The sequence below is a fragment of the Pyrus communis genome, chromosome 5 (genome assembly GCF_963583255.1).
Source record: "Pyrus communis chromosome 5, drPyrComm1.1, whole genome shotgun sequence".
Taxonomy (NCBI): Eukaryota; Viridiplantae; Streptophyta; class Magnoliopsida; order Rosales; family Rosaceae; genus Pyrus; species Pyrus communis.
The window spans coordinates 17,114,532-17,141,989 of NC_084807.1; the positions used below are offsets into that span (position 1 = coordinate 17,114,532).

Here is a 27,458-nt window from a genome sequence, read left to right on the forward strand (position 1 = left end):
AATATCCACTTTTGCATATCGGTGTCGTCGAGGACGATGGGAGGTGATTACTTGTTAATGGCAGGTCATCCCGTTTTCTTTTATTTCGCCAGTCGTACGATCAAATCCACTCAATCGTGGCCGTTACAAAAATAGTAGCGTTGACTGTTACGTAGGACCACATAGGGGTTTAAAAGTCTTTTGATAAAAGGATAAATATGTCATTAAATTTTTCATTAACAAGTGGGTGGGGAAATAGGTCAATGGGGTGGGTTTAACAGCACTCTTATTTTATTTCCTAGTTTTTAGAAGACTTGTTTTAGGAAGTTTTTTAATTTGTAGTAGTATAAATAAGGTTTTTTAGCCATTAGGGTGGGGAACGCAACATTGAGAGAATTTAGCAAAGCTTTGGAGAGTTTCAGACCTTTTACCTACAAGATATATTCATTAATCTTTTTTCTAGTTAATGATATTTTCTTTGGTTTTTATTATGAGTATGCGTAACTAATTTCTATTGCTAGGGTGAGGCCATGAGCCTTAGCATGAATATGTAATTTTATTAATTTGCTTATGAATGGATGCATGCTTGCTTTGCATTAGTAATCACCGTGATTAAAATTATTTATATATTTTAATGCTTAATCACTGTTAGGATATTTAGACAAGTAATTTGATGCAATTTCTGTTGGAACATCACCCTGAAATTGAGAAGGGCTTCTTGTGATTAGTAATTGTAAATTCACTTAAGGCGAACATCACGCTCCTAAGGGTTGCATGGTTCTTCAAAGGGTTTTCACAAAGCTTAATGAGTCTTGTATGTTTATATTTAATCTGAACTTCACAAATGGATTGCATGTTAGATATACGTTTTCGCTTAAATACCACGAAGAAAATATGCATTAAGAAAACCTAACCTTCAAAGCATGTATGTGGAAATTCATAAGTAATTGATAAAATTGCATAGGATTGTTAACTGTGACGGCTAAACCCTAGCCTTTCCCATAATTATTTAATTTAAAAAACGTTTTTCTTCTCTGCTGCTATTATTTCCAAACTTTTCAGATTTGTTTTATTGTTAATTTAATCTTTTAAAATTCAAAAATCTCAAATCTTTGAATAAAAATCTGTTTTAATAGATAATTAAGAGTTAGTTTAATTACAAGTTAGTCAAACAATCCTTGGGGACAACCTTGCATGAGTGATTATACGACAATTACCTTGTATTTTTACAGGTATTTTCAGTGATTTTAACTCTATTTGCGCATGAACTAAAAATCCACACCCACTTTTTTTCTTTTTGTCATTATCCCAATTTTTTAACATCCATATCTCAATAATAATACTTTTCTCTGATGAAGAAGTTGTCTGCACGATAGCCAAAGATCCTCTTAGAGTAAGTGCAAACATGAGTGCTGCTACTGCTGCTTGTTGTTTGAGGAGCTACTCGTGGGAGGAATGGACATCCAAGAGAACTCTTCTTCCTTGAAGTCGAAATAAATTATTATACGTCTTGTTTTGCCTCCGAATTCACTTATTGACAACCAATGCATATCTCCGTACGCACATACATTAAACCTGGGAGAGATCAAGTGACCAAGAGGATCTGAGGGTATTTCTCGCCAAGATGAACTACTACTACTTGTGCCCAATGCAAGAATATGTATTGCGATCCTTATGTCTCTTACTTTATTATCATCATAGCTAAGCCTAGAAATACGACAAACACGTAAAACCTTATACGTGTTGGTTTACCGAGTTGAGGTACTTCAACAACTGCATTGGTCGCATAAGGGAACGCGCATATGGAGTATGGAGAAAGAGAGGTGGTTCTCCGTCTTGAATAAATTCTTGGACACACATCCAACGCAACAGAGTGAGTTTATGGCCAGCCGCAAAAAGATGTCTATTAGAGTAGAACATAGTTTCAGATGAAAGAAAGAAAAAAATTAATTTTAGGTATAAGAGTATAACATAGTTTAGGAGCAGAAGAGTATAAAAATTTATTATAGTTAAAAATTAAATGTAATCTAGCAGAAAAAATGGAACATCAGGAGTAGATAATAATCCAAGATACACTGATAGAACAAATCAACAATTTTTGAGACAAATAGATGAATACTAAACAAAGAGGAATATACTACATGATGAAAATATGGTTAAACCACCTAGAAAAAAATAGGATACCATACTTAAGGAGAATTTAACAAAATTAATATAGCAGGTAATATATTAAATTTAGATAATATAGATTAAAAAAAATTAGGAGAAAACAATATAGAGATGAGAAAAAAGTTGGGTTCATGCAATATTAATGTTAAATTTTAGTACTCACAAAACATGCTAGATTATTTTGAGCATACTTTAGATGGCTTTATTTATTATTATTATTTCAAGATGAAAAGTTCAATATCCAGAACAACATCAAGTAACTAAAACAAATTTTGACATAGATGTTTTGTTGCTTTAATTAAACAAGAATTTTTAGATCATAATACTTAGAGGAAGTAAAAAAAACAAATAAAAGCTATTAGAAATTTAGAACTACAAATTTATGATTTATAGTACATAGCTGATTATAATTCAAACTTCTTTAAATATTTAGAAAGTACAAGAATTAGTGATATTAATTTATTACATAAGATAAATAGTATGATTAGGTTTGGTAAGGAGAAGCTATTAATATACAAGTCAAGTCCAAGTACAATATCCCCATAAACAAAAATATGGACCTCAAAAGAAACTCAAAGTCCAAAACAAAGTTTGGCCCACGATAAAAAAACAAACAGAAAGCCTAAACCTGAATGCTTTCTTCTAGCTCTTTCGCCAAAAATCGCCGTCGCAATAGCACACCTTGACGATCTGGAACCACCACCACCAACTATTATCGGAACCATCACCTCATAGGTGGAAAGAAGATGGATTCCAACTTCCAAACGATAGCATCTCGTCAAACAAGACCATCAAAGCAAAGAAGCTTGTGGGATTACCACAAGCAACACTACCAGAAAATGCAGACATAGAGAATGAGGTGGTGTGGCCACCCAAGTCAGTGTGAACACTGGAACTCTACACACATTCTCAGTTGGTGACTGCAACAGTTCGTGGTCAAAATTGGTTAAAGGTCTGAATAGAGATGGAATCAGTGGAATCCTGAAGAAAGACATGTAGATGGGTGAATGGATGAAAGGATCTGACAGTTCGATGAGTGGATATGAGTGGATGGAGAGATTAGTGATAGTCAATGGTGAAAACAAAAGAAAAAGGTTGCAATGGGAAAGAAGAAAGGGTTGCCACCAACCCTAATCAAAATTAGGATCGATGGCAAAGGAAAATTCTAGGGTTTGTTGTTGCTCTCACTCACAGAGAGAAAAACTCACTTTCAGAGAGAGGCTCTCACATTTCGAGGTGAACCTTGAGACATGTAGAGATCTCTACACCAAAAAAACAAAAAAAACAAAAAACTTCAACAAAACAATGAAAGAAAATAATTCACTTTATTGATACACATGAAAAGATAGGAAGTATTAGTAATTTTTTTCCATATATTAGTACTCGAAAGATTTGTCGTGTCAAGTTTTAATTGTCTACGTTTCAAACAATAACTATCTCTTGTTTAACAATCACATTATTGGATCGTTTATGCATATTCGTATTTTTTATACAACGATATATCTATAAAGATGGGAAAATAAGTTAATAGCGAACTCAGTATTCACAAATGGAAATATATACCACTACACTGTAATGGTAAATGACTTAAACAAATTTGTGTTAAGTAATGATTAAAATATACTAACTCATGTTTAAAATTGTCATCTTATTCAACAAATGTACAAGGAGTTTAGAAAATTTTTGTTACTCACATGAAAAGTATACATAGTAAGAAACAAAGTGTAATGGTTTGAGGTTTCGGAACAACTTGCATGAAACAAGTTTATAACTATATGATGTTTCAGTTTTATACACATGATCAACGGCGGATTCAGGATTTGAACTTTGGGAGTCCCAATGTTAATGGTCCAAGTTTTTTAGATAAAAGCATAGCGCAAATCGCGCAAACAAATTTCAATTTATTCACGGAAACATTTCATCGAACACTTGGTGGGTGTTATTGGCAACTCAACCATGTTGAGCATATGTCAATGGAAACCGACATAAGATGAAGCAATCTGATAAGTGCTATTAAGAGCATTTGTCGAATGTTGTCAACGTAATCTGCCGAGTGCTATCGATATATGTTAGCATGCATTACATCAAACAATTAGTGGGCACAAGAGGTACCCGTACAAAACTTTGAGAGGGTCCTGAAGATCTTCACATGCTTATTTCCTATGCTCCATATGGCCCTGTGACCACTTTAGTCCCATAGTGCATCCGCCCTTGCACATAATGTTATGTTATTAGACCAAAGCGTTTTTGTGCTAGTAACCGGTTCATGTAAGTCCAAGTTTTGACATTTCCAAAATTTGTAATTATCCTCAAAAACCGATTTAACCCAGTAGAAAACCCCACTTCCTACACACCAGATCACGTCATCCTTCAACTCCATAACCATAATGCAAGAACAATGAATGATTAAGTGGTTAATCACAAACTTAACCAATCAGTTAAATTAAATAATTATATTAGCGTAATAATAGAGACGTGAACTACACGGCCAGACCATCATCATCAGCGTACGCGAGAGGTACTCGTACGAGAGTAGAGTGCATACTGTGCAAACGCAGAAAGCACTTCCCACAAAAGCCAAAATCGGTTCTTTAATTTCCTTCTATCACCGACTGTATACTTCTTTTCACAAAACGCTATCTTTCCAGCTTCCACAGGTAAAAGCTTTGCTCCTAACATTTAAAGCTCGCGAATTTTGATCAATCATTCATCTGGGTGTGCTTGTTTTTGTGCGCAAGAAGTAATTTTCTTGTTTAGGTTTTTTAATTCGGTGAAATTCGCATCTGGGTTTTGATTGGATTTGTGGGTTTGCAGTATTTTATTCAATTGGGTTTCTGTTTGCTATATTTTTGTGTTCTTTACTGTTTTATGCTTAGTTTTTGTTCAATTGGGGTTTTTGTTTGTCTTAATTGTTGAGTATAAATAGCATTGGGAGAGTTGAATGAGTATCTGGAGCAGAAGAGGGTCTCACAGACTTTGTGTTTTATTGTTCCTTTAGCAAGGATTCTACAGGTTGTATTTTTGTTCTCATTGCTAAAATACTATAAAGAGTAGGTTCAAATGCTAGGGATTGCATATGTAACATACGAAAATGGAATATGCTTCGAGCACTGGAATTCAAAGTGCAACGCCATCACTAATTTCTATTGCTGCATCTTAGAAAAAGTTCATACGTTCCGTGGTTTTTGGTCGCTGTAATTCATAGCATGAGATTTCTGGACTGCTGGCATCATGGGCGGTAGCTTCTACAGAAAACTGGCACCATAAGCATGGGCATTAAACACTTCAAGCTAAATGTCATACTTTGGTGAATATGGCGACTGAGAATTTAACAGATGGGTACTTGTGATAACCCCCTTTCTTTTATAGTTGCAGTTCTTATTTGATTGCAATTAGCAATATAAAATCCCATTTAAAATTTTTGGGTTCATGAAACTGTCAGTTTTACAGAGTCTGAAGAGCTAATTACATCATCTCTTCAGAATTTACCAATTATTTTGTTCGCTGGTCGATAATTTTGCAGTTTACTTTTTTCCAACATATTTCTGCCTGCTTGAGACCATATTTTCTGCCTGCCAACTCTTATTTCTTATTCTTGCCTCTTTGCGAGGGTTAATTAAATATTTTAAGCACATTGTTGTGGCTTCTTTTAGGTTTAGTAACATAATATCCTTTTAATGTTGTAGTATATAATCTTCTTAACTCATAGTAACACATTAATTATCTTCAATCTATAGCAATTGACTTAGTCGCCTATGATGCCAAATAACAGGAAGCAATGCCCCTATATACACTTGTGTTGGGTGTTTAAGAAGAATAACTGCAGAGAATGGGAGGTTGTTGCTGTTCTTGCAGAAAAGCTCATCTGCATGGGGCACCTGTATATATCTATGTACGTGTATCTCCCTTCCCACTCCAACATCCCTTTTGTTATTATAGTTTGCTTTTCATTGAGTACCCAACTGTTTAGGGCTGATAGTGGAAATAATTTTATCACATGATATTAGGAGAGTTTCTTGTTTTTTCTAATATCATATAAGTTTACTGTATGCATTAAGATTTGATTCTTAATTCTTATTCTTTTCTTTTCTTAAAACTCTTTTCTTCAGTGTCCTCCGGTTTTGGAAGAGCAAGAGTCCTTAAGATCTCATGATGTCACAGCCTCCGCAATCAGTGCAGGACTCCTGGTTCATTGGGATCTGGAAACATCAATACCAGACACTTACAGACCCCCTCCTCCACCTTTGCCATATGATATGGTCTTTGGATGTTCACGACCAACAGATTCTGCCAGGGAAACAATTAGTTGCAGTAGTTTTGATACTTCAGCAACTTGTGGAGATCTTGGGGAATCAGACTGCAAAGTTCAAGAAAGTTCTTTGGATATCTCACCGAAGAAGTTAGAACTTTCAAAATCAAATGAACCTCATGTTTTAGAAAAAGAAGACGAAGATGTTTGTCCCATTTGTCTCGAAGGTGCTTTACCATCAATAGCTCAGGGAACTAATTTTTTTGTTGTATGATTATTTTTCTTCTCGATTATGGGAAACTAAGAGACACCATTTTTGCATCGCTTTTCTATTTTGAACTGTAGATAGCTAATGTTAATCTTGTTTCTCCACTTGTAGAGTTTGAAACAGAGAATCCAAAGTTTATCACAAAATGCGAACACCACTATCACCTCTCGTGTATCCTTGAGTGGATGGAAAGAAGTGATTCCTGTCCTATATGTGATCAGGTTTGCCTTTTGCAACAAGTGATGTGTGCAGTTATTTATAGTTTTCATCATATTGTCATGGAAAGGAGTTCGTTTTTCTAGATACTGACTTTGGTACTCATCTGTCAACAATGCTTGCATAGGAAGTCATTTCACCAACGAAGAAGGTAAAAGAGGAGTAAAAATTACTGAAGCACCTTTGATTTTTGGTGGAATGATGATTTTGGAACAGTCACAATCTTAACGGTGAGCCTAGTTAATTGTTGACTTGATGAACCCTAGGTCCAAATTATTGAACAATCGGATCTCTGATTGCATTTTTCTATGTAGTTTTTAAAGCCCTTATGTTTGCAACTGAAGTTTCTCCTTCTCTGATTTTTCAGGAACTGTAGTTGAACATACCTTTGGTTTGTAGCTCTCTAGTGCTTTTACAAAACCAAAGTTTATTTGCTTCTTGAAGTCAGAGATTGCCAACTTAGTAGACTCTGGACCGACAGTAGCACTTTGTTTTGAAACTTGCCAGGGATGTGCGGCCTGCAAATCCATTTATAATTTCGGTCATGCTCAATTGAAGATTGCACCGAATCTCTTTAGTTAGCAGTTTTAGCAGGTCAATTGATGGCAAAAGTTTCCTTCCCTATGTGTATAGCTTGATTCCAATTCTCAGACAGGTCTCTGGATTTTAAATGGAGCAATCAAGAGGTTAAGAACAAGGCCTTCCTATGGAACCAAGGTAACGACGGTTCAGCTTTCCACGTAGGTGGTTTGCCACACTTTTTGTACAGATCTCTTAGTTTGTTGTAGGAATCCTTCTGTACCATTTGTTGTTATCTGCTGCATGATTTGATTACACACTGCAGCCCTTAAATTTGTAAGTTGTGTAAATCCCATTTGTTTTGCTCTCTGGGTGGATTTGATTTGGAGCATTTGTTTCGTGTGTGAAAGCATGCAATGATCAAGAAATGTCGTCCTGAAAAGTGTATCACACAAAGTTGATCATTTAAAAAATGGGGACTAGTTGTGGGGCCTACGTTTTGATACACACAAGAGGATACAAAATGATTTGCGCATGAACCACTTTTGTTCCCACAATGTTGAGAAGTTGATAGGCCCCTACCATACGTTACTATAAGACTCAACCAATTAGGTCAGTGGGGCTTTCTTTCTAGGGCATGACTATGTGTTTCAACTTTATTTTTTTAAGTATAAGAGGTATTCCACCGCACATTGTGATGGTAGACTAATTCTTCTCTCCCATGTAGTTCCCACGGCAATGCCTCCAAATTAAATTGTACACAACATCAAAGTCGGTAATCCCAATGAATGCAATTGTGTGAGTTCGAACTGGGGTAAGGAGCTCCAAACCTTGCCCTTCAACTTCAATTTTGTTTAAATGCCTATTTCAACTTTCAAGAATTGGGAAACACTTGGAATCTTTGTCTAACTTCTCTATGATTTACAAGTATGCAATTCGGAAATTTGTATCAAACGCATACTAAACAATGAAACACTTGGTTCTTGTGAAAACAAGGAGTTGTCTGCTAGTCAATTGCTCTTTGGCCCTATATACACGCTTTTTCCTTTTTTATACAAGTGATATTGGAAAGAGAGACTAAACACATAACTTCAGTGCTAGAATTTTACATTTATAATAAATTGCATCAATGATTATACATTTATATTAGGGAAGAAATTATAATATGTTGATGTTCGGGTAAAGAATTGTCCAAAACTACTCGCTTAATGTTTTTTTTTTTTTTTGAACAACTGATATTATTTACATTAAAGGGAAAGGGGGTGAACTTAGCCTCACAATTGGCTAATAATAATGTGGTTCGAATTTGCTTTTGGCAAGAATTGAACCTAAGACGTCTCACTTACAAGTGAAAAAGAATACTACTAGACCATAGTACTAAGTGGCCGCTTAAGTGTTTTATTAAGCGTGCACTCAAATAATGGAATTGGAGGATTGAAATTCTTTTTAGTACTGAGAAATGATTAACCCTTAGGCAAGCTCCAATGGAGAGGGCTAAAGGTCCAAAAGCCAAAAAAATGGCCTAATTTGTCCAAAATCTCATCTCCAACTAATGGCTAGGCTATAATTTTATAGAGCCCACCAAGCTAGTATTTGGCCAAAGGGGCATCAGGCTGCCCAAATGTAGCCGCCTCTTAGCCTTTTTTAAAAGCTTAGCTCCTCAGTTGCAATAATTGATTCAAATCAGATGACTATTTTTTAAAACATTCAACGGTAGTTTAACTAAATTAACCAATAAATTTAAAGTATAAACTAATAAATTATTGAGGCGGCTATATTTAAACTCTTCGGTTGAAGATGGTACATGAGTATCTGACACTATTCATTTAAAAATAATTTTTTTGGGACTATAATCATGGATAAGACTATGTTTAGCTATTACAGTTGAAGAAGGCGTTAGGCCTTGTTTGGTGGGCTAGATGAAATAGTTTGTGATTGAGGACTTGAGTCCAGTCCATTATTTGTTGTGTCAAAATGTAAGATTGAAAGGATTGGACATGATGGGTTATGATTCCACAATAGAGTGGGTTATCAAATATATTCTTATACATGGGTTACAGAACATGTCTAACAAGTTCATGTCTATCAAATCTTATCCTTAAGGCCCAATCTCATCCATCACGAGTTAAACATAACCTAAATATATTCTCAATCATTGAATAAATGAACACACAACTTAACAATACAGGTTAAGTGTTTTGTTTGGGAATTGGATCCACTCCTGATCTTAATGTCCGAAGTCTAAGGATCAATCCATCCGGACCACTGATTGGTGTGTAAAAGAAATCAGAGTTGTTGGTTTGTGTGTGATGGGCCAACGAAATAAATTAATGAAAACTGTATAATTCAATTTGTGTGGCCCAAATAAGTTGATCCTTAGGCTTTAGACACTAAAGTCCGAAGCAGATCCAATTCCTTTTGTTTGAAGAAAACTCAATGATGGCTGGACCCGGCCGAACTACTTAATTCTTAACCTTTAAAATCAAATGATTATTAGTGTGATGAATTTTATAAAGCAAATAAAATTTCTTAATAAAATTTCTTACCATGTTAAACCTCTTAAATGTAAATAAAACTCAATGTGAGAATATGAAAACACATTTTCCTCTTCCACTTCTTTTGTCTTCGTTGATTCAAATTTTATTATTAGAAAATAGAAAATCCAAATATTTCTCAAAAAAAACAAAAAAAGTAGAAAGAATTTTTTTTATTGAGACCCCACATATTGTTGAATACTTTCCACAAAAAATTATAGAGAATTGTTATTGACACTCTAAATTATTATCTATTAATCTCTTTTTAAACCTAAATTACCACCTAAGTTACCCCACAAACCCAATCCAATATGTTAATTTATCTTTAAACCCAATTAAAAAATAAAAATAAAAAAACTAAAATTAACCCCAAAGGTCTCAAAGTTGTCAAAGCAAGATAAACGTTAAAACGGCGCTAAGCATGACCTTGGATTGTAGGAACAATCCGGGCCATCGCGGCAAAAGATTAGAGGAACACAAGGCGAGTGATTAGAAGCTATGAACTGGAATGTAGCGGATGTCTTGTTGTCAAAAAGTTAGGCAAAGATTGTCAAATACGGTTGGCATATTTGAGTATGACCCAATGTGGGACAGCCCTAAAACTTCAAAATCATCATTTGTTCGTAAAAAAAAAAATAATAATAATAATAATAAATAAATAAAGTTTTTTTCTTTCTATGAAAGCGTATTAGGGTTTTGGTAATTAACTTATGTAGGAGGAGGTAGACAGAGTAATGTTTTAGTCATAATAGAACATAGGAGAAAAAGTTGTGTGATTGTAAGGGTTTGGCTATTGAATGTGGGTTAATGGATAAATTTAAGTTTTATTGTTAGTTTAACCTTGTACTTTATTATTATTTATTTTTTTTATATAGTAAATAAAAAGCATTAAAGAGAGAATCCCCTTATACACCCAGGGCCATTACAGTCAAACATAAAAGCCATGTTAGCCTCCATTGGGAGACAGGCATCCCAAATACAAAGCTCCTTTTTCTTGAACTCATTTTATGGTAATTATGCAATAGGATCAAAAAGACATTTTACATTTAAAGTTTAACTTGGATGTAGAAAGAGGTTATAGGAATTCAAATAAATTTTCCCTATGAGTAATTTGTTTAACATGTTAATTTTATTTTAAATTCAGAATCACATAGCAAATAGTTAATTACGCAATACGTTAGGTCATCTCAACCGAAAGGGCTAAATATAGTCTCGTCTAGAATTATAGCCTTGCAAAATATTATTTTTAAATGAACAGTGTCAGGCTATACTCATATATCATCTCCAACAGAAGAGACTAAACATAGTTTCTCAATAATTTATTAGTTTTAAGTTTATACTTTAAATTTATTAGTTAATCTAATTAAACTACCTTTGGATATTTTCAAGTCTAGCAGTTGAATTTGAATCAATTATTATAACCGATGAGCTGGACCCCAAAAAGAGGGCTAAGAAGTGGGTTACATTTGGCCAACCTGATGCCTTTTTGGCCAAATAAAATAATGGCCTAGTGGGTTCCATAGAATTATAACCCAGTCTTTGGTTGGAGATGAGTTATTGGGCAAATCAGGTCATTTTTTGGTTTTTGGACCTTTAGCCTTCTGTATTGGAGATGACCTTACTGGTTTGGTCATTTGCCTTGTTCTAGTTGGAATGCAACCATAGTTCCCCTAATTGCCGAATGTCAACACTTCTCAAATGGATTCAGGTATATATAAGTCACCTAGGACCTGCAAGTCAAGGCGGGTACAAGTGGTTCAAGGCTGGTTTAGGGCGGGTCCAATATTGTTTTTACAAAAACAGGCCGGGGCGGGGCGAGGCGGGGCCTTATAAATTTCGAGGTGGGATATGTCCAAGTATTTGAGAACACAGGTCCCCAACCCGACCGTATCCACCATCATTTCTCGATTCTTCTCTCCCAAACTAACCCTCCATTTCTCGTTTCTACTCTCAGACTTTTAGACCTCTCCCTCACGATCTCTTTCTCCTTAACTTACACTCTATCCTCGTCTCCGTCGATCGAGGTCCATCCTACCCACCACTTGACCACCATCTCCATCGATCGAGGTCCCTCCCACCCGCCATCAGGATGAGTTCGTCAACGTTAAGAATTTGAGGTCGATAAGCCTCTTGCTGCAATCTTGCTTCCAACTTTTAAAAAACCCATATTGGTTTTGATTTAGATTTCCTAAGGGTTTTGGGATTTTGTTTGGGGTTGTTTGGTTTTTTGTGGGGTTTTGGGGGAATTTTCTAATATGGGTTTTGGTTTGGGGGTATTTTTTATGTTGGATTTGCTTGATTTTGACTTGAAATTGAAGCTAATAATGTTAGATTAGCCATAGGAGATAGGATTTATATGATTGTACAAACGTGCTTGATTTTGGGGGAATTTTCTGATATTGGTTTTGCTCATTGCTTGATTTTGACTTTCTTTCTCCATTCTCGTTCCCTTCTCCCTCCCACCCCTTGATTGCGTCGACATGACAGCAGCCACTAGGCCCACCAAACGAGTCACGGCTGCTGCAGATCGGAGAAGACAAAGATTGAGAAGCTCCAGATCGGAGAAAACAATGGGCACAACTCGACTACTGCAAATTGGAGAAGACAAGATTGCGAAGCTTTAGATCAGAGAAGACAAAGATTGCACCCGTGGTCCCGGCCTGAATCAATCCATTTGAAATGGGCCGGGTTAGGTCCGGTTCCAATATTTGAAATTTCATTACTCACCCTGACCCACCCCGTTGCATTTTCATACAGGTCCAGTCCCTCCAAATTTGGGCCCGGCCCTACCCGTGCCTAGCCCTACTCACGGTACCTAAGATTTTAATATATATTATATATATAATTATATTTATAAAATAGAATACTTTGTAAAACAAATATAATTATAACTAAATCAAAGATAATAACATCTTCTTCATTATTATGTCACATCCCGGCCCGAGGCGGATCACTTCCCGGGCCCTCTCCACCACCGTAGCACGATATTGTCCGTTTTGGGCTTACCATTCCCTCACGGTTTTGTTTTTGGAAACTCACGAGCAACTTCCTAGTGGGTCACCCATCATGGGATTGCTCTAGCCCCCTTCTCGCTTAACTTCGGAGTTCCCACGGAACCCAAAGCCAGTGAGCTCTCAAAAGGCCTCGTTCTAGGTAAAGATGGGAATATACATTTAAGGATCACTCCCCTGGGCGATGTAGGATGTCACAATCCACCCCCCCTTAGGGGCCGGACGTCCTCATCGGCACACCACGACCAGGGTTAGGCTCTGATACCAAATTGTCACATCCTGGCCCGAGGCGGATCACTTCACGGGCCCGCTCCACCACCGTAGCACGATATTGTCCGCTTTGGGCTTACCATTCCCTCACGGTTTTGTTCTTGGGAGCTCACGAACAACTTCCCAATGGGTCACCCATCATGGGATTGCTCTAGCCCCCTTCTCGCTTAACTTCGGAGTTCCCACAGAATCCGAAGCTAGTGAGCTCCCAAAAGGCCTCGTGCTAGGTAGAGATGAGAATATACATTTAAGGATCACTCCCCTGGGCGATGTGGGATGTCACAATTAAGTCTAGTTATACTTAGAAACTACGTCATATAGTCTTAAAATGTTGTAATTCTTTATTTTATTGTAAGTAATTATAGAGAACTTCAAGAGAAATAAGGTTAAGTGGCCACAATTATAGGGAATTTCAATGAAAATAAAGGTGGAATTTCGCAATTACAGGCAATTCAAAGAAAATAAAGGTTGAGTGGAGCAATTATTGGGAATTTAGAATGAAATAAAGGCTGAATGGAGCAATTATAGGGAATTTAAAATGAAGTAAATGTTGAGTGAAGCAATTACTATAGGGAATTTAAAGGAATAGAATGACTAATTGAAGCCGCTATAGGGAATTTGTAGAGAAATAAAAGAGAAATCTGATTATATGATGTTTATCTTCTTCTTTTTTGTTGGAATGTTATGAGAATATACATAAAAAAATATGCTTATCTATAAATAATAAACACAAAAAGATGCTTATCTATCTATCTAATAAATAATATAAAAAATAAAAGTGAATAAAAAAAAAAAAGATAGCGGGGTAAGAAATGTTAGCAAAGTGGGGACTATTTAAATTTTAAAGAGAAAAAAGTTATTGAAAAACAAAAAGTCAGGAGAAAAGAAAGCCCTTGCCATTTGTCTTCTTCATCTTCTTCCCTAGTACGGTTTTGCAACTTAGGTTCATGGCTAGGCATGGCTTTGGTTTGGGTATTTTTACAGAAAAAAAAAAAAAAAAAAAAAAAGGGAAAATACAACGCTTGGACGCCCTTGGGCACACTCTGGCGACGCCATATGCCACACCTGGAAAACAAAGGCGGCACGCTACCCACCCAGCCTTTGAGGCTGCCTAGGTGCGCCCTGAGGCAAGCTTTTTAAAACATTGCTCCAATGTCTCCATCCACATGCATACTTATTTGCCTATATGTTGTTTCTGTTGCTTTCTGTCATGTTTTAGTTCATTTCTGATCAACATGCATGTCAAAAGTAATCCACAAAAGTTGGAACTTGAAAAATAGCTCAGGAGAGTCAGGACTGCCAAGTTTTCCGCGATTAATTACCTTTCATCGAATTTTAGCCATAAGAATCCCCATTTTTCTGCTCTCTTATTCACTATGAAAAACTTGTTTCTTGACTATTACTTGGCACGCTTTGGTTAGATGTTTCTGGTTAATCTACTGTTTGCACACTCAATATTGTTTCTCAATTATTATTTATTACTTAACATGAATTCGTCATAGTGTGCTACATTAATTGAGTACAACTGGTATACTCAACCAATCTATTTCACTATTGCTACTTCTTTTTTTTCAGTTTAGAACTTTAGATGCATTTAGATTTTTATTTGCCCATTTGTATTTTATCTTCACTTGAGTTCAACTTGAATTATGATTGAAAAGATTATTGATGGATTTTCTGCTATGGTAGTTCTAGTTGCCCTTCACAATAAACCAAAGTGTTGGTTAAATTGCCTCACGACGGATACTTGTCGTTCTTCTTCTTGGGAGCTTCTTCATCTTTCCCTTAGAAAAAGAAAATTAAAATCCCAGGGTTTGCCATCGGACCAATGAGGACAAAATCAAAGATTGTATGTGTTTTTATTGATGATAGGAGCATATTTATGCGACTTTGTTAGCTTGTTTCTTTGCATTTAGTGAGTTAGTTTCTATTTATTATAGTGATTTAAGCTATTTTTGTGTGTTTGTAGGTCCAATTGGCAAAGATTGTAAATGGCCAAAAGGAGCAATTTGGAGCAGTTTTGGCCTTGGATTGGATAGCATGTGTATGGAGCATAATGGATGGACGTTTTTGGTGACAAATGATGCTAAAAATGTGCTACAAATATGGAAGAATTAAACTAAGGCTTGGAAGACAAGGAATCAGCTGAAAACAAGGAGATCTTATCCAACCTTATCCTATCTTCCAGTCTTATCTTATCTTATCCCATATTATCCAAACATTATTCTATTTAATCCAACATTATCTAAACTCATCTCCAGCTGCAAAAAGAGTCCTTATCCTATTCTAAATCCTTCCCATTTGAATTTAGGAGTCCTTATTATGTTTTAACAATGCATATCTGATTCTAGAAGTCCTGAAATCATGCAAACAATTTAATTCCTTTTCTCCTAGAATTGTGCGGTGCCCATATCCTTTTCCTCCACAAACAATGTCGTGTGTCTGCCCTATATATACACACATTGTGCAGCAATTTAGACAGAGAGAGAGAGAGAGTTTTAGAGAAAAATTCAGAGAAAAAAATATAAAGAGTGTTGTAGTGTTGCAAGGAAGGAAGGAGAAGGAGAGCTTGGAGTCGTGCCTGCCATCTAAGGCCTTTGGATTGCTGGAGCGTTTCTAGGTGTATTCTATCCTTTGTTTTAGTTCAATATTTGTTTTAATTTGGTTTTCAGTTATGATAGACATGTAGAACTAATTTCGTTTTAGTTAGAGGTGAATTCAAAGTCATGAACATATATGTGATATGAATTGATTTCCTCCAGTTATTGTTTCGTAAAACATGAATTCGATTTACTTATCTGTTTGATTGATAACTTATTCTTGTATGTTGATTAAGGGTGCACACTTAGTTTGCATGCATGAATCTAATGCTAAAATATAAGGGAATTTCACCTAATGGTTATGAACTAATATTTATAAGTAGTGGAAATCACTAGTCATGATTGTGTTAAGTGAATCCATGGCAGGAGTAACATGCAGTTCATAGTTACGAATACCTTGTCAATGCTTATGATTTTATAGAACTTAATGATCTTTGATATGTATCTCTATTATGCAATTCATATGGGGAACTTGATAAGAATAATTTGGTTACGTCACTAAGTCCAATTCAATGAATCTAGGAAAATCTGAGTTAATTTGTGCAGTTCACAATTAATTTGGGGCATTGTCATTCATGGTTTATAGGAATAATAATTGGAAATCGATTTGTATGCATATGTGTCATGTATGGAGAAAGACCCTCTAGCTAGCCTTTCACCCTTTAATTCACCCAATTTCGTGCAACCTTTAGTTTGTTTCTACAACTTACTTAGTTTTAGTTAAAATTCGTCAAAATAACCCCCATTTAGTATTCTGAGTCTTTTTAGTTTAATTTTCGTCCAAACTTCTCTCTAGCTCTTGTTTTGAGTCAATTTAACTTAGTTTTGTGTTATTTGAGTTAGTTTAGCTTGTTTTGAGTTATTAGAGTCTAGTTTTCTATTTTTGAGTCTAATTAGTGTATATTAGCATCTCTTCTAATCCCCGGCCTAGAACGATCTCTACTTTCATATACTACAACTATCAAAAAAAAAAAAAAAAGGTTTAATTTGTGTGTTAGTTTCTATCATATCAAATTTTGGCGCCGTTGTCGAGGATTAGCAAAATTGCTAATCTCCCCTTTGTTTCAGTTTTCTGTTTCTCTTGTGTTTTTGATTTTGTTTTGTTTTGTTTTGTTTGTTTTAGGTACTAGTTTATGACTTGACGTTCTCAACCTGTTCGTGCACATATATTGGAGTTTAACGACGATTTTGAACGAACTTTGAGAAGGAAGAGGAAGCAACCAGAACCCAATCCCCCTAGTTCTAGCTCTGAATCCGAAATTGAAGAATAAGAAGACGAAGAGGAAGAACAAGACATGGATGTGGACAATCGAACAATCAAGGAACTTTTAGCCTCGGGATTGGACAATGTCGTGCCTATTTGTATTCAATAACTTATGGTAGCTCAAGGCAAGACCAATGAGTTTGAATTGAAGTCTAGTTTGCTGCATCATATTCCCAAATACCATGGGTTGTCCATGGAAGATCAGAACAAGCATTTGAAGGAATTCGAAGTGGTATGTTGGAGCAAGACACCAATCAACGTGGATGGTAATATTCTGAAGATGAAAGCCTTTCCATTCTCTCTTTTGGAAAAGGCTAAAGATTGGCATTTTGAATTAGCACCTGAAACTGTTACTTCTTGGGAAAGTATGAAAAAAATATTCTTAGAGAAATTTTTCCTAACTTCAAGAGTCATTCTTTTGAGGAAAAGAATTAGTGGAATTCAACAAGTCCAAGGAGAATCATTTCCAGCATATTATGAGCATTTCAAAGACCTTAGTTGCATCTTGTCCACAACATCAAATGAAGGAAGAGCTTCTAATTCAATATTTCTACGAACGACTTCTTTCAATTGAAAGACAAATGCTAGATGCTTCGGCATGTGGTGCTTTGGTTGACAAAACCCTAGTTGCTGCCAATATCCTAATAACCAATTGAGCCTTGAATGCACAACAATACGAGGAATTAGACAAAGGGACCCTCCACGGCAAACCCAAGTGAATGAGGTAAGTGCAATTTCCGAACTTCAATCTCAAATGGTTAATCTTTCTGTTCTTCTATCACAGGTTGTTGATGGATCCAAAGTACAAGGAGCAAGTGTTTGTGGCGTGTGAACTATGCAAGGACATTCCACTGATCAATGTCCTCAATTGATAGAGAATAGAGGATGGGAAAGTGCAAATGGCATAACATATCAAGGCCAAAGTCAACTAAGGCATGACCCATTCTCTAACACCTACAATCCGGGCTGGAGGGATCATCCAAATATGAAGTGGAGGGAACCTCAACAAACTCATCAACAAGGCGAATATAGATAGCCACCTTCGGGACTCTATCAAAGACCATTTGCACCACCACAACTCCCACCACAATCTGCCCAACCAAATTCAGGTTCGTCATTGGATAATGATACAATTCTTCAAGTACTAACTTCTTTGATGCAGGGCTTACAAAACCAAGCCAAGGAGATGGGCAAATTGAAGAATCAAATAGGGCAGATAGCGGAATTCATGGGACAATTTAGGGAACAAGGCAAACTACCTAGTTCAACCGTTGTAAATCCGAATGGAGGTTTTGAAACCACTAAGGCTATCACGTTGAGAAGTGGCAAGGAGGTTGGAACTAACCCACAAACGTCCAAATCAAGTCAAAATAAGGACGAAAAACTACTGTTCAAGGAAGAAGAGGATGCCAAAGCCATGGAAAGGGTAGAACAACCTTTGCCGCAGCCACCTAAGGACCTTAAGCCATCCAACTCAAGTAAGGTAGGTTCAAATTCAATTCTTTCTAACCCTATTCCACCAAATGTGCCTCTTCCTAGCAGGTTCAAGCAATCTAAGAAAGAAGATAATGAAAAAGACATTATAGAAACCTTCAGGAAAGTACAAGTCAATATCCCACTCTTTGATGCAATCAAGCAAGTTCCAAAGTATGCTAAATTTTTTAAAGAGCTTTGCACAACAAGGAAAAGGATTTCGAACAAGGAAGTGGTACGGGTAAGTGAGAACGTTTCAGCAGTTTTACAAAGGTAACTGCCTCCTGAATGCAAAGATCCACGTAGTTTCACAATCTCTTGTGTTATTGGCAATACTAAGTTTGAATATGCTATGCTAGATTTAGGTGCTTCCATTAATGTCATGCCTTACTCTATCTATGCATCTATGAACCTAGGAGAGCTTAAAAACGATGGTATTATTATTCAACTAGCTGATCATTCTAATGTATATCCGAAAGGAGTTTTGGAAGATGTTTTGGTGTAGGTTAACCACTTGATATTCCCCAGCAGCTTTTTATATGCTTGACATGGAAGATTTGGCCCATTCTACACCATTTCTGATCCTACTTGGGAGACCTTTCATGAAAACAGCTCACACCATGATAAATGTGTTTAAGGGGACGTTAATAATGGAATTTGATGGCGAGATTATTGATTTTAACATTTCTGAAGCTATAAGGTATCCTAAAGACGATCATTCTTGTTTTTCTATTGATGTATTTGATTCGTTGGCGTAGGAATACCTTGAAGACCTAAATGGGGATGCCCTTGAAACAACCATTACAAAAGGAATGCGACTTATACACACTCATAGCGGGAATGAAGATCTCCTTGTTGTGCCCAATTGTGAAGAAGTGGCCAAGATGGTGGCTGCCCTTGAATCATTGCCACATTATGTTGGTAAGCCTTCAATCCCAATTCCAGTTCCCGTTTCTACTAATAAATTGTTACCCTCAGTGATTCAGGCACCCACCGTCGAGCTTAAAACTTTACCAAATCATTTGAAGTATCTCTTCTTGGGAGATAAAGAGACTTTGCCCTTCATAGTCTCTTCATCACTCACGGCAGTGAAGGAGGAAAAACTAGTTTGGGTGTTGCAAGAGTACAAAACAGCTATTGGATGGACTTTAGCCGATATTAAGGGGATAAGTCCTACAACATGCATGCATCGCATACTTCTAGAAGAAGGGGCTAAACCAACTCGAGAGGCTCAACATCGACTCAACCCTCCAATGATGGAAGTTGTGAAAAAAGAGATTATCAAGCTTCTTGATTGTGGAGTGATTTATCCAATTTCGGATAGTCGTTGGGTTTCACCGGTTCAAGTTGTTCCAAAGAAACCTGGAGTCACTGTGGTGAAGAATGCAAAGAATGAACTTGTGCCCACTCGTATCCAAATAAGTTTGAGAGTTTGCATTGATTATAGGAAGCTCAACGCCACTACAAGGAAAAATCACTTCCCTTTGCCGTTCATTGATCAAATGCTAGAAAGGTTAGCCGGTCATTCTTTTTATTGCCTTCTTGATGGTTATTCGGGATATAATTAGATTGTTATAGCTCCAGATGATCAAGAAAATACTACTTTTACTTGTCCATTTGGTACTTTTGCTTATCGTCGGATGCCATTTGGTTTATGTAATGCACCAGCCACCTTTCAAAGATGCATGGTAAGTATCTTTTCAGATTTTGTTGAGAAGATTATTGAAGTTTTCATGGATGATTTTAGTGTTTTTGGTGATTCGTTTGATGATTGCTTAGCTAATCTCACATTAATCTTGAAACGATGCATTGAAACTAACCTTGTTTTAAATTGGGAAAAATGTCACTTCATGGTAAAAACAAGGCATAGTTTTAGGTCATATAGTTTCAGAAAAAGGAATTGAAGTTGATAAATCAAAAATAGATCTTGTACACTACTTACCATCTCCCACTTCGGTGAGAGAGGTTCGTTCTTTCTTTGGACATGCAAGATTCTATAGACGTTTTATCAAAGATTTCTCGAAGATCTCTACACCCCTATGCCAACTCCTACAGAAGGATGTGCCATTTGTGTTCGATGAAGAATGTGAGAATGCCTTTAATCACCTCAAGGAGATGCTCACTTCGGCACCCATCATAGTGCCACCAGATTGGAGTCTTCCTTTTAAGCTTATGTGCAATGCCTCAGATTATGCATTAGGGACTGTTTTGGTACAAAGGAAAAACAAGCAGCCGCATGTCATCTATTATGCATCTCGGACCTTGAATAATGCTCAGTTGAACTACTCCACCACTGAAAAAAGAACTCATTGTTGTTGTGTTTGCCTTAGATAAGTTTCATTCTTATCTACTTGGAACTAAAGTCATCATTTATTCTGATCATGCAACTTTGAAATATTTACTCACAAAGAAAGAGGCCAAACCAAGGCTTATTCGCTGGATGCTTCTTCTCCAAGAGTTCAATATCAAAATCCGGGACAAGAAAGGAAGTGAGAATGTGGTGGCTGACCACTTGAGCCGTTTGGTACACGATGAGGAGCCATTACCCATCCTAGAAGCATTCCCAGACGAACAACTGATGTCCATTAGGGTAAGTGAGCCATGGTATGCCGATTTAGTGAATTGCTTGGTGTCTAAACAAGTTCTAAGCACCCTAAACAAGCACCAACGTCATAAACTTAAAAAGGATGCACGATTTATATGTGGGATGACTCATACTTATGGAAATATTGCCCTAATCAGATACTTCGTAGGTGTGTGCATGAATCGGTGTTTAATTCAATTTTAATTTTTTGTCACACATATGCATGTAGAGGTTCTTTTGGCACTCAAAGAACAGCACTTAAAGTTCTAGAATGTGGATTTTATTGGCCTACTATATTTAAGGATACTAGAACTTTTTGCATGCCCTATGATCTTTGTCAAAGAATAGGGAATATAGGTCCAAGAGACCAAATGCTGCAGACTCTAATATATTCTATCGAAATTTTTGATGTTTGGGGTATCAATTACATGGGTCCTTTTCCTTCATCTCAAGGTTTCAATTATATTTTATTTACGGTTGATTATGTATCGAAATGGGTGGAAGCAAAAGCCACCCGTACTAATGATTCTAAAGTGGTTACAGATTTTGTCAAAACTAACATATTTGCCAGATTTGGAATGCCAAGAGTACTTATAAGTGATGGGGTTCCCATTTTTGCAATCAAACCATTGAGGTGCTGCTCAAGAAGTATAATGTCACGCATAAGGTTTTAACACCTTATCATCCTCAAACAATTGGGGAAGCCGAGGTTTCTAATAGAGAAATGAAGCAGATTTTAGATAAGACAGTTAGGCCAACTCAGAAAGATTGGAGCTTGCATTTGAATGATGCACTGTGGGCATATTGTACAGCCTACAAAACACCAATTGGGATGTCTGCATTTCGGCTCATCTATGAGAAACCGTGCCATCTTCCAATTGAGTTGGAGCACAAAGCGCATTGGGCAATCAAGACGTTCAATATGGACATAGATGCGGTTGGTCTTCATAGGAAACTTCAATTGAATGAGCTTGAGGAGGGAATGAGGCTTATGAGAACGCTTATATTTTACAAGGAGAAAACGAAGGCATTCCATGACAAGATGATTCGTTATAAGACGTTCTCTGTAGGGCAGAAAGTGTTGCTTTTCAACTCCCGCCTTCGATTGTTTCCAGGTAAGTTACGTTCTTAATGGGTTGGTCTTTTTGTTGTTACTAATGTATTTCCTTATGGTGCAGTCCAAATTCAAAGTTTAAAGACAGGACATGAATTCAAAGGGAATGGACACCGTTTGAAGCCTTACTATGAGTATTTTCAGGAGCATATCGTGGAGGATGTACCCCTCCATGCCGTTGGCCCTAGTGAAGCTTGAATGGAGGTATCGTCCTGCTAGAAGACGTTAAAGCAAGCGCTTCTTGGGAGACAACCCATGCGTTTAAATAAAGAAGACCTAGGAATCTCCGGCTCCAAAACCAGATTTGCGTTCCTTAACCCTACTCTTTATTACTTTTACTTTGCCATAACTGTCATGTTTGTTAGTTGTGTTGTTTAATTGTTTGCATGTGAGTCTACCTTTGAAACATTGAGCACAATGTTTGGTTTAAGTGTAAGGGGTAAATAGATTCTTTTCATGACTTATTTTCGAATTTTATCACCTATCACTTCTAAAAGTTGTTACTCACTGTTTTTAAGTGTTTTTATTGTGTTTTGAAGTGTTTTAATGTGTCCTATAACAGAAAATCCGAAAATTTTGAAAAAAAAATTTTCAAAAAAGCTTGAGAAAATACCAAAAAAGAGTTGTTTTTGTTTGTTTGTTTGTGTCTTAGGATACCTTCCAACTCAATGATGAGGATTTGGTTTTTAATTGCATGACTGTTAAAGAAAGTTACAAACATGGATGGAAGTTTGATATGCTCTTTGGTTTATGCTTAGTTGTAGTTATCGTTTACAAATTCACATGTAATCACAAAAGGAGAAAAATCAGTTTTTGTAACATGCTTGAAGGAAGAAACTCAAACTAACGTTAAACCCTGAGAGACTTGAGCCTATACTTTATTTGGAGAGTTATTAATCTGTGATGTTTTTGTTTTCTAAAGTCGTTGCATGATTTCATTATTTCTTTGCTTGGTTGCTACTTAGAATGCGGTTTCATCATTTTAGTTCCAAATACTAGAACTCATACCCGTTTCATTCAAAGCATAAAATTGAGTGCATAACAAATAACAAGATGAAGTTGTTTAGTTAAACCAGAGCCAAAAAGCATTACCCTTTGCATATGTATTGTAGGTTTAACCCCTTTGAGCCTTAGTTAGCCTAATTTGCTTTGTTAGCCTACATTATCCTTACCTAGCTTAGTATAGGACTATCCATACCCTTGTTCTTAAAGAATAGTGGAGCATGACTTAGAGGGAGTTCCTTTTGATCTACAATTTGCAGAAAAACAAGTGTGGGGGAAGGTTTTTCGAAAATCTACGAGGATGTACATTTAGTGTGCCAAAGAAAGAAAAGGGCACGAAAAGATATAAAAAAAAACGAAAAAAAAAAAAGAGAAAAAAAAAAGAGTTGAGAAATAAGTGAGATTGAACTCACAAGTATTGGTTGTTGAAGAAAGAGTCCAAAAGTTTGAATATGGCCCTAAGTGATGTGTGAATCTCCCATGGGTGGTTAAAGTTGGTTGCTACAATCAAAAGTTGAATTCTAAGTGTTTATTTCATTACTTTGCTTACTATCGCTTTAAGAACTTTTGTTTATTCTTACCTTTCTTTGTTAGCCAATACCTTAGCCCCGTTACAACACTTAGACTTCTATCTTGATTGTTATGTGTTTCAATATGTGGAGTTTGAAATTGGTATGAGCATATGGTATCCCTGGTTCTCGCTTCTAAGTAGTGCCATTCCATTCATGAGATCATATACGTGTTGTATTAATAATTCAAGAAAGTGCCTTCTTTGTTATAACATATGTGAGTGTTAGTCTACATGTTTACATCAATCTTCTCACACATATCTAGTGTAGGGAGTGTAGTCAGAAAATCTATGTGAAAATAGAGAGAATATCCGGTGAGGAATTGAGTGAATTCTCTAAGGCATGTTACTACATTCAAAATGTTGTTTTAATTGATTAAATGTGAGCTAGTGAGTGGTGACTGCAGTTAAGTGTATACTCAAGAGTAAGGATGGCTAAAATCTATGTGGGTAGTGATTTTTTAGCATGTCATGTTTCATTGGAAATCCCTGAGGCAATTGTTGGAAGGTTTAGGTTTTATTTTGTTTTCTTTGTTTTGGTCGGGGACTAGCAAAAGCTAAGTGTGGGGGAATTTTATAGGAGCATATTTATGCGACTTTGTTAGCTTGTTTCTTTATATTTAGTGAGTTAGTTTCTATTTATTATAGTGATTTAAGCTATTTTCGTGTGTTTGTAGGTCCAATTGGCAAAGATGACAATAAATGGCCAAAATGAGCAATTTGGAGCAGTTTTGGACTTGGATTGGAAAGCATGTGTATGGAGCATAATGGATGGACGTTTTTGGTGACAAATGATGCTAAAAATGTTCTACAAATCTAGAAGAATTAAATTAAGGCTTGGAAGACAAGGAATCAGCTAAAAACAAGGAGATCTTATCCAACCTTATCCTATTTTATCCAGTCTTATCTTATCTTATCCCATATTATCCAAACATTATCCTATTTAATCCAACATTATCTAAACTCATCTCCAGCTGCAAAAGGAGTCCTTATCCTATTCTAAATCATTCCCATTTGAATTTAGGAGTCCTTATCATGTTTTAACAATGCATGTCTGATTCTAGAAGTCCTGATATCATGTAAACAATTTAATTCCTTTTCTCCTAGAATTGTGTGGTGCCCTAATCCTTTTCCTCCACAAACAATGTCGTGTGTCTGCCCTATATATACACACATTGTGCAGCAATTTAGATAAAAAGAGAGAGTTTTAGAGAGAAATTCAGAGAAAAAATATAAAGAGTGCAGCAGCGTTGCAAGGAAGGAAAAAGAAGGAGAGCTTGGAGCCGTGTCTGCCATCCAAGGCCTTTGGATTGCTGGAGTGTTTCTAGGTGTATTCTATCCTTTGTTTTAGTTCAATATTTGTTTTAATTTGGTTTTCAGTTATGATAGACATGTGGAACTAATTTCGTTTTAGTTAGAGGTGAATTCAAAGTCATGAACATATATGTGATATGAATTGATTTCCTCTAGTTATTGTTTCGTAAAACATGAATGCGATTTACTTATCTGTTTGATTGATAACTTATTCTTGTATGTTGATTAAGGGTGCACACTTAGTTTGCATGCATGAATCTAATGCTAAAATATAAGGGAATTTCACCTAATGGTTATGAACTAATATTTATAAGTAGTGGAAATCACTAGTCATGATTGTGTTAAGTGAATTCATGGCAGGAGTAACATGCAGTTCATAGTTACGAATACCTTGCCAATGCTTATGCTTTTATAGAACTTAATGATCTTTTATATGTATCTCTATTATGCAATTCATATAGGGAACTTGATAAGAATAATTTGGTTGCGTCGCTGAGTCCAATTCAATGAATCTAGGAAAATCTTAGAGTTAATTTGTGCAGTTCACAATTAATTTGGGGTTGTCATTCATGGTTTATAGGAATAATAACTGGAAATCGATTTGTATGCATATGTGTCATGTGTGGAGAATGACCCTCTAGCTAGCCTTTCACCCTTTAATTCACCCAATTTCATGCAACCTTTAGTTTATTTCTGCAACTTACTTAGTTTTAGTTAAAATTTGTCAAAACAACCCCCATTTAGTATTCTGAGTCTTTTTAGTTTAATTTTCGTCCAAACTTCTCTCTAGTTCTTGTTTTGAGTCAATTTAACTTAGTTTTGTGTTATTTGAGTCAGTTTAGCTTGTTTTGAGTTGTTAAAGTCTAGTTTTCTGTTTTTCAGTCTAATTAGTGTAGATTAGCATCCCTTCTAATTCCCGGCTTAAAACGATCCCTACTTTCATATACTACAACTATAAAAATAAAATGTTTAATTTGTGTGTTAGTTTCTATCACATCAATTGACCCTAAAAACTACTTAGCCTACGTGGCACGTAAGCCAAGTAATAAATGAGCTAACTACATCCTTCGGTCGAATGTAGAGGGTGCCAACTCGTCGGCAGAGTTCGGCCAAGTAATTAATGAGCTAACTACGTCCTTCGGTAGTATGCGGGGTGTGCCAACTCGTAGGCCAAGCTCAATCAGGCAGTAAAATGTACATTGATGTGGCATTGGGCGCACTGCAGACTTCTTGATCTCACAAGGAAGGAACACGTCTTAACTTTCAGGTTCTAGAGCCTAAAGATAAGGCTGCTAGTTTTGCAAATATCAATATCAAATTAGACTTTCAATGTGCCAAATGTAGTAACCTGGTAACACCTCACTTTGCTGAGAATGCTGATGAGATAACATCTTCCAACAAGAACTTGGAAATCCTTGTTGTCCGAGACTTAGTTACGTAACCAGTCGATCTCGAAGCAGTGTTGTTTATCCAAACTGAAGGTGCTCCTCAGTCGGCTGGTTCTACAGCTGTAGTGTTGTTTATCCAAACTGAAGATGTGTCGGTTGCCTCGACAGTGCTGTTTATCTAGACTGAAGGTGTGTTGGCGGGAAAAAAGAAAATAAAAATCTCAAGGTGTTTGAGAAGTTATTTGCGCAGGGCAGTTGTGTGTTGATTTGGAAGAGCTTTGAATGATGCACTCCCCTTTATATTTATAGTAGTAATTTCCCAAATGGCCAAGGTAAAATTTCACTCAGACTAGAATTCATCAACCCAATCTGATTAGGTTTCGATCAATCCTAACTCCATAGGATTTTGAACCAAGCTCTTTAATCATTCAGATTCAATCCCTTGATTCTTGGCATCTTTTCTGATTTGAAGCATCCTTAACTTCTTATTGCACTAGGATTTGACCACTTCACCCTTATCCAGGCAAAACCATCTTCTGAGAGGATTCGGCCGAACTCAACTAGAATCGACCCATGGTAAAGAATATTCCCAATTTCCTTATTGGACTGAGAATAACTCTGGGCTTGGCCCAAAGTGTTATTTTAGGTACAAACAGTTTCATCCCTTAGTTTTTTAAGATTGATATCGATCACTTTAGGCTTCATGCTTCTTTTGTTGATATGCTTTGCCTTTTGGGAATGTTGTTAGGGGATGGATCCAGGATCTTATGTAAGATAATTTTTAAAAGATTTGTTGTGGTTTTGCACTTGCAGGTTTATATGCATTAGCCATCGCCGCAATTATAGCTAGGTACTCGAAACCAGCTAACGCTACTGGATTTGGCACAGTAATGAAAATCATATACATCATTTGGCACATCATGTGCATCTTCCTTC

At 36.4% G+C, this 27,458-nt stretch overlaps 2 protein-coding genes across 3 annotated transcripts; both read left to right on the forward strand.

Moving 5' to 3' along the window:
* The first annotated feature begins 4,650 nt into the window (after positions 1-4,650).
* Positions 4,651-7,769, forward strand: LOC137734851 (probable E3 ubiquitin-protein ligase RHB1A). 2 transcript variants are annotated; one of them, XM_068474156.1, is made up of 7 exons: positions 4,661-4,805; positions 5,309-5,487; positions 5,921-6,040; positions 6,258-6,624; positions 6,777-6,886; positions 7,009-7,111; positions 7,249-7,769. In XM_068474156.1, the coding sequence occupies exons 3-6, from the start codon at positions 5,978-5,980 to the stop codon at positions 7,045-7,047; spliced, it is 579 nt and encodes a 192-aa protein (XP_068330257.1). In that variant the 5' UTR covers positions 4,661-4,805; positions 5,309-5,487; positions 5,921-5,977; the 3' UTR covers positions 7,048-7,111; positions 7,249-7,769. The 2 variants fall into 2 exon arrangements, with proteins under 2 accessions (XP_068330256.1, XP_068330257.1); XM_068474155.1 differs by lacking the exon at positions 5,309-5,487 and having other exon boundaries at positions 4,651-4,805.
* Positions 7,770-21,860: 14,091 nt separating this feature from the next.
* On the forward strand, positions 21,861-22,448 carry LOC137734320 (uncharacterized). Its single transcript, XM_068473610.1, has 2 exons — positions 21,861-22,251; positions 22,315-22,448. Exons 1-2 carry the CDS (start codon positions 21,861-21,863, stop codon positions 22,446-22,448), a joined length of 525 nt encoding a protein of 174 aa, XP_068329711.1.
* The last annotated feature ends 5,010 nt before the right edge of the window (positions 22,449-27,458 follow it).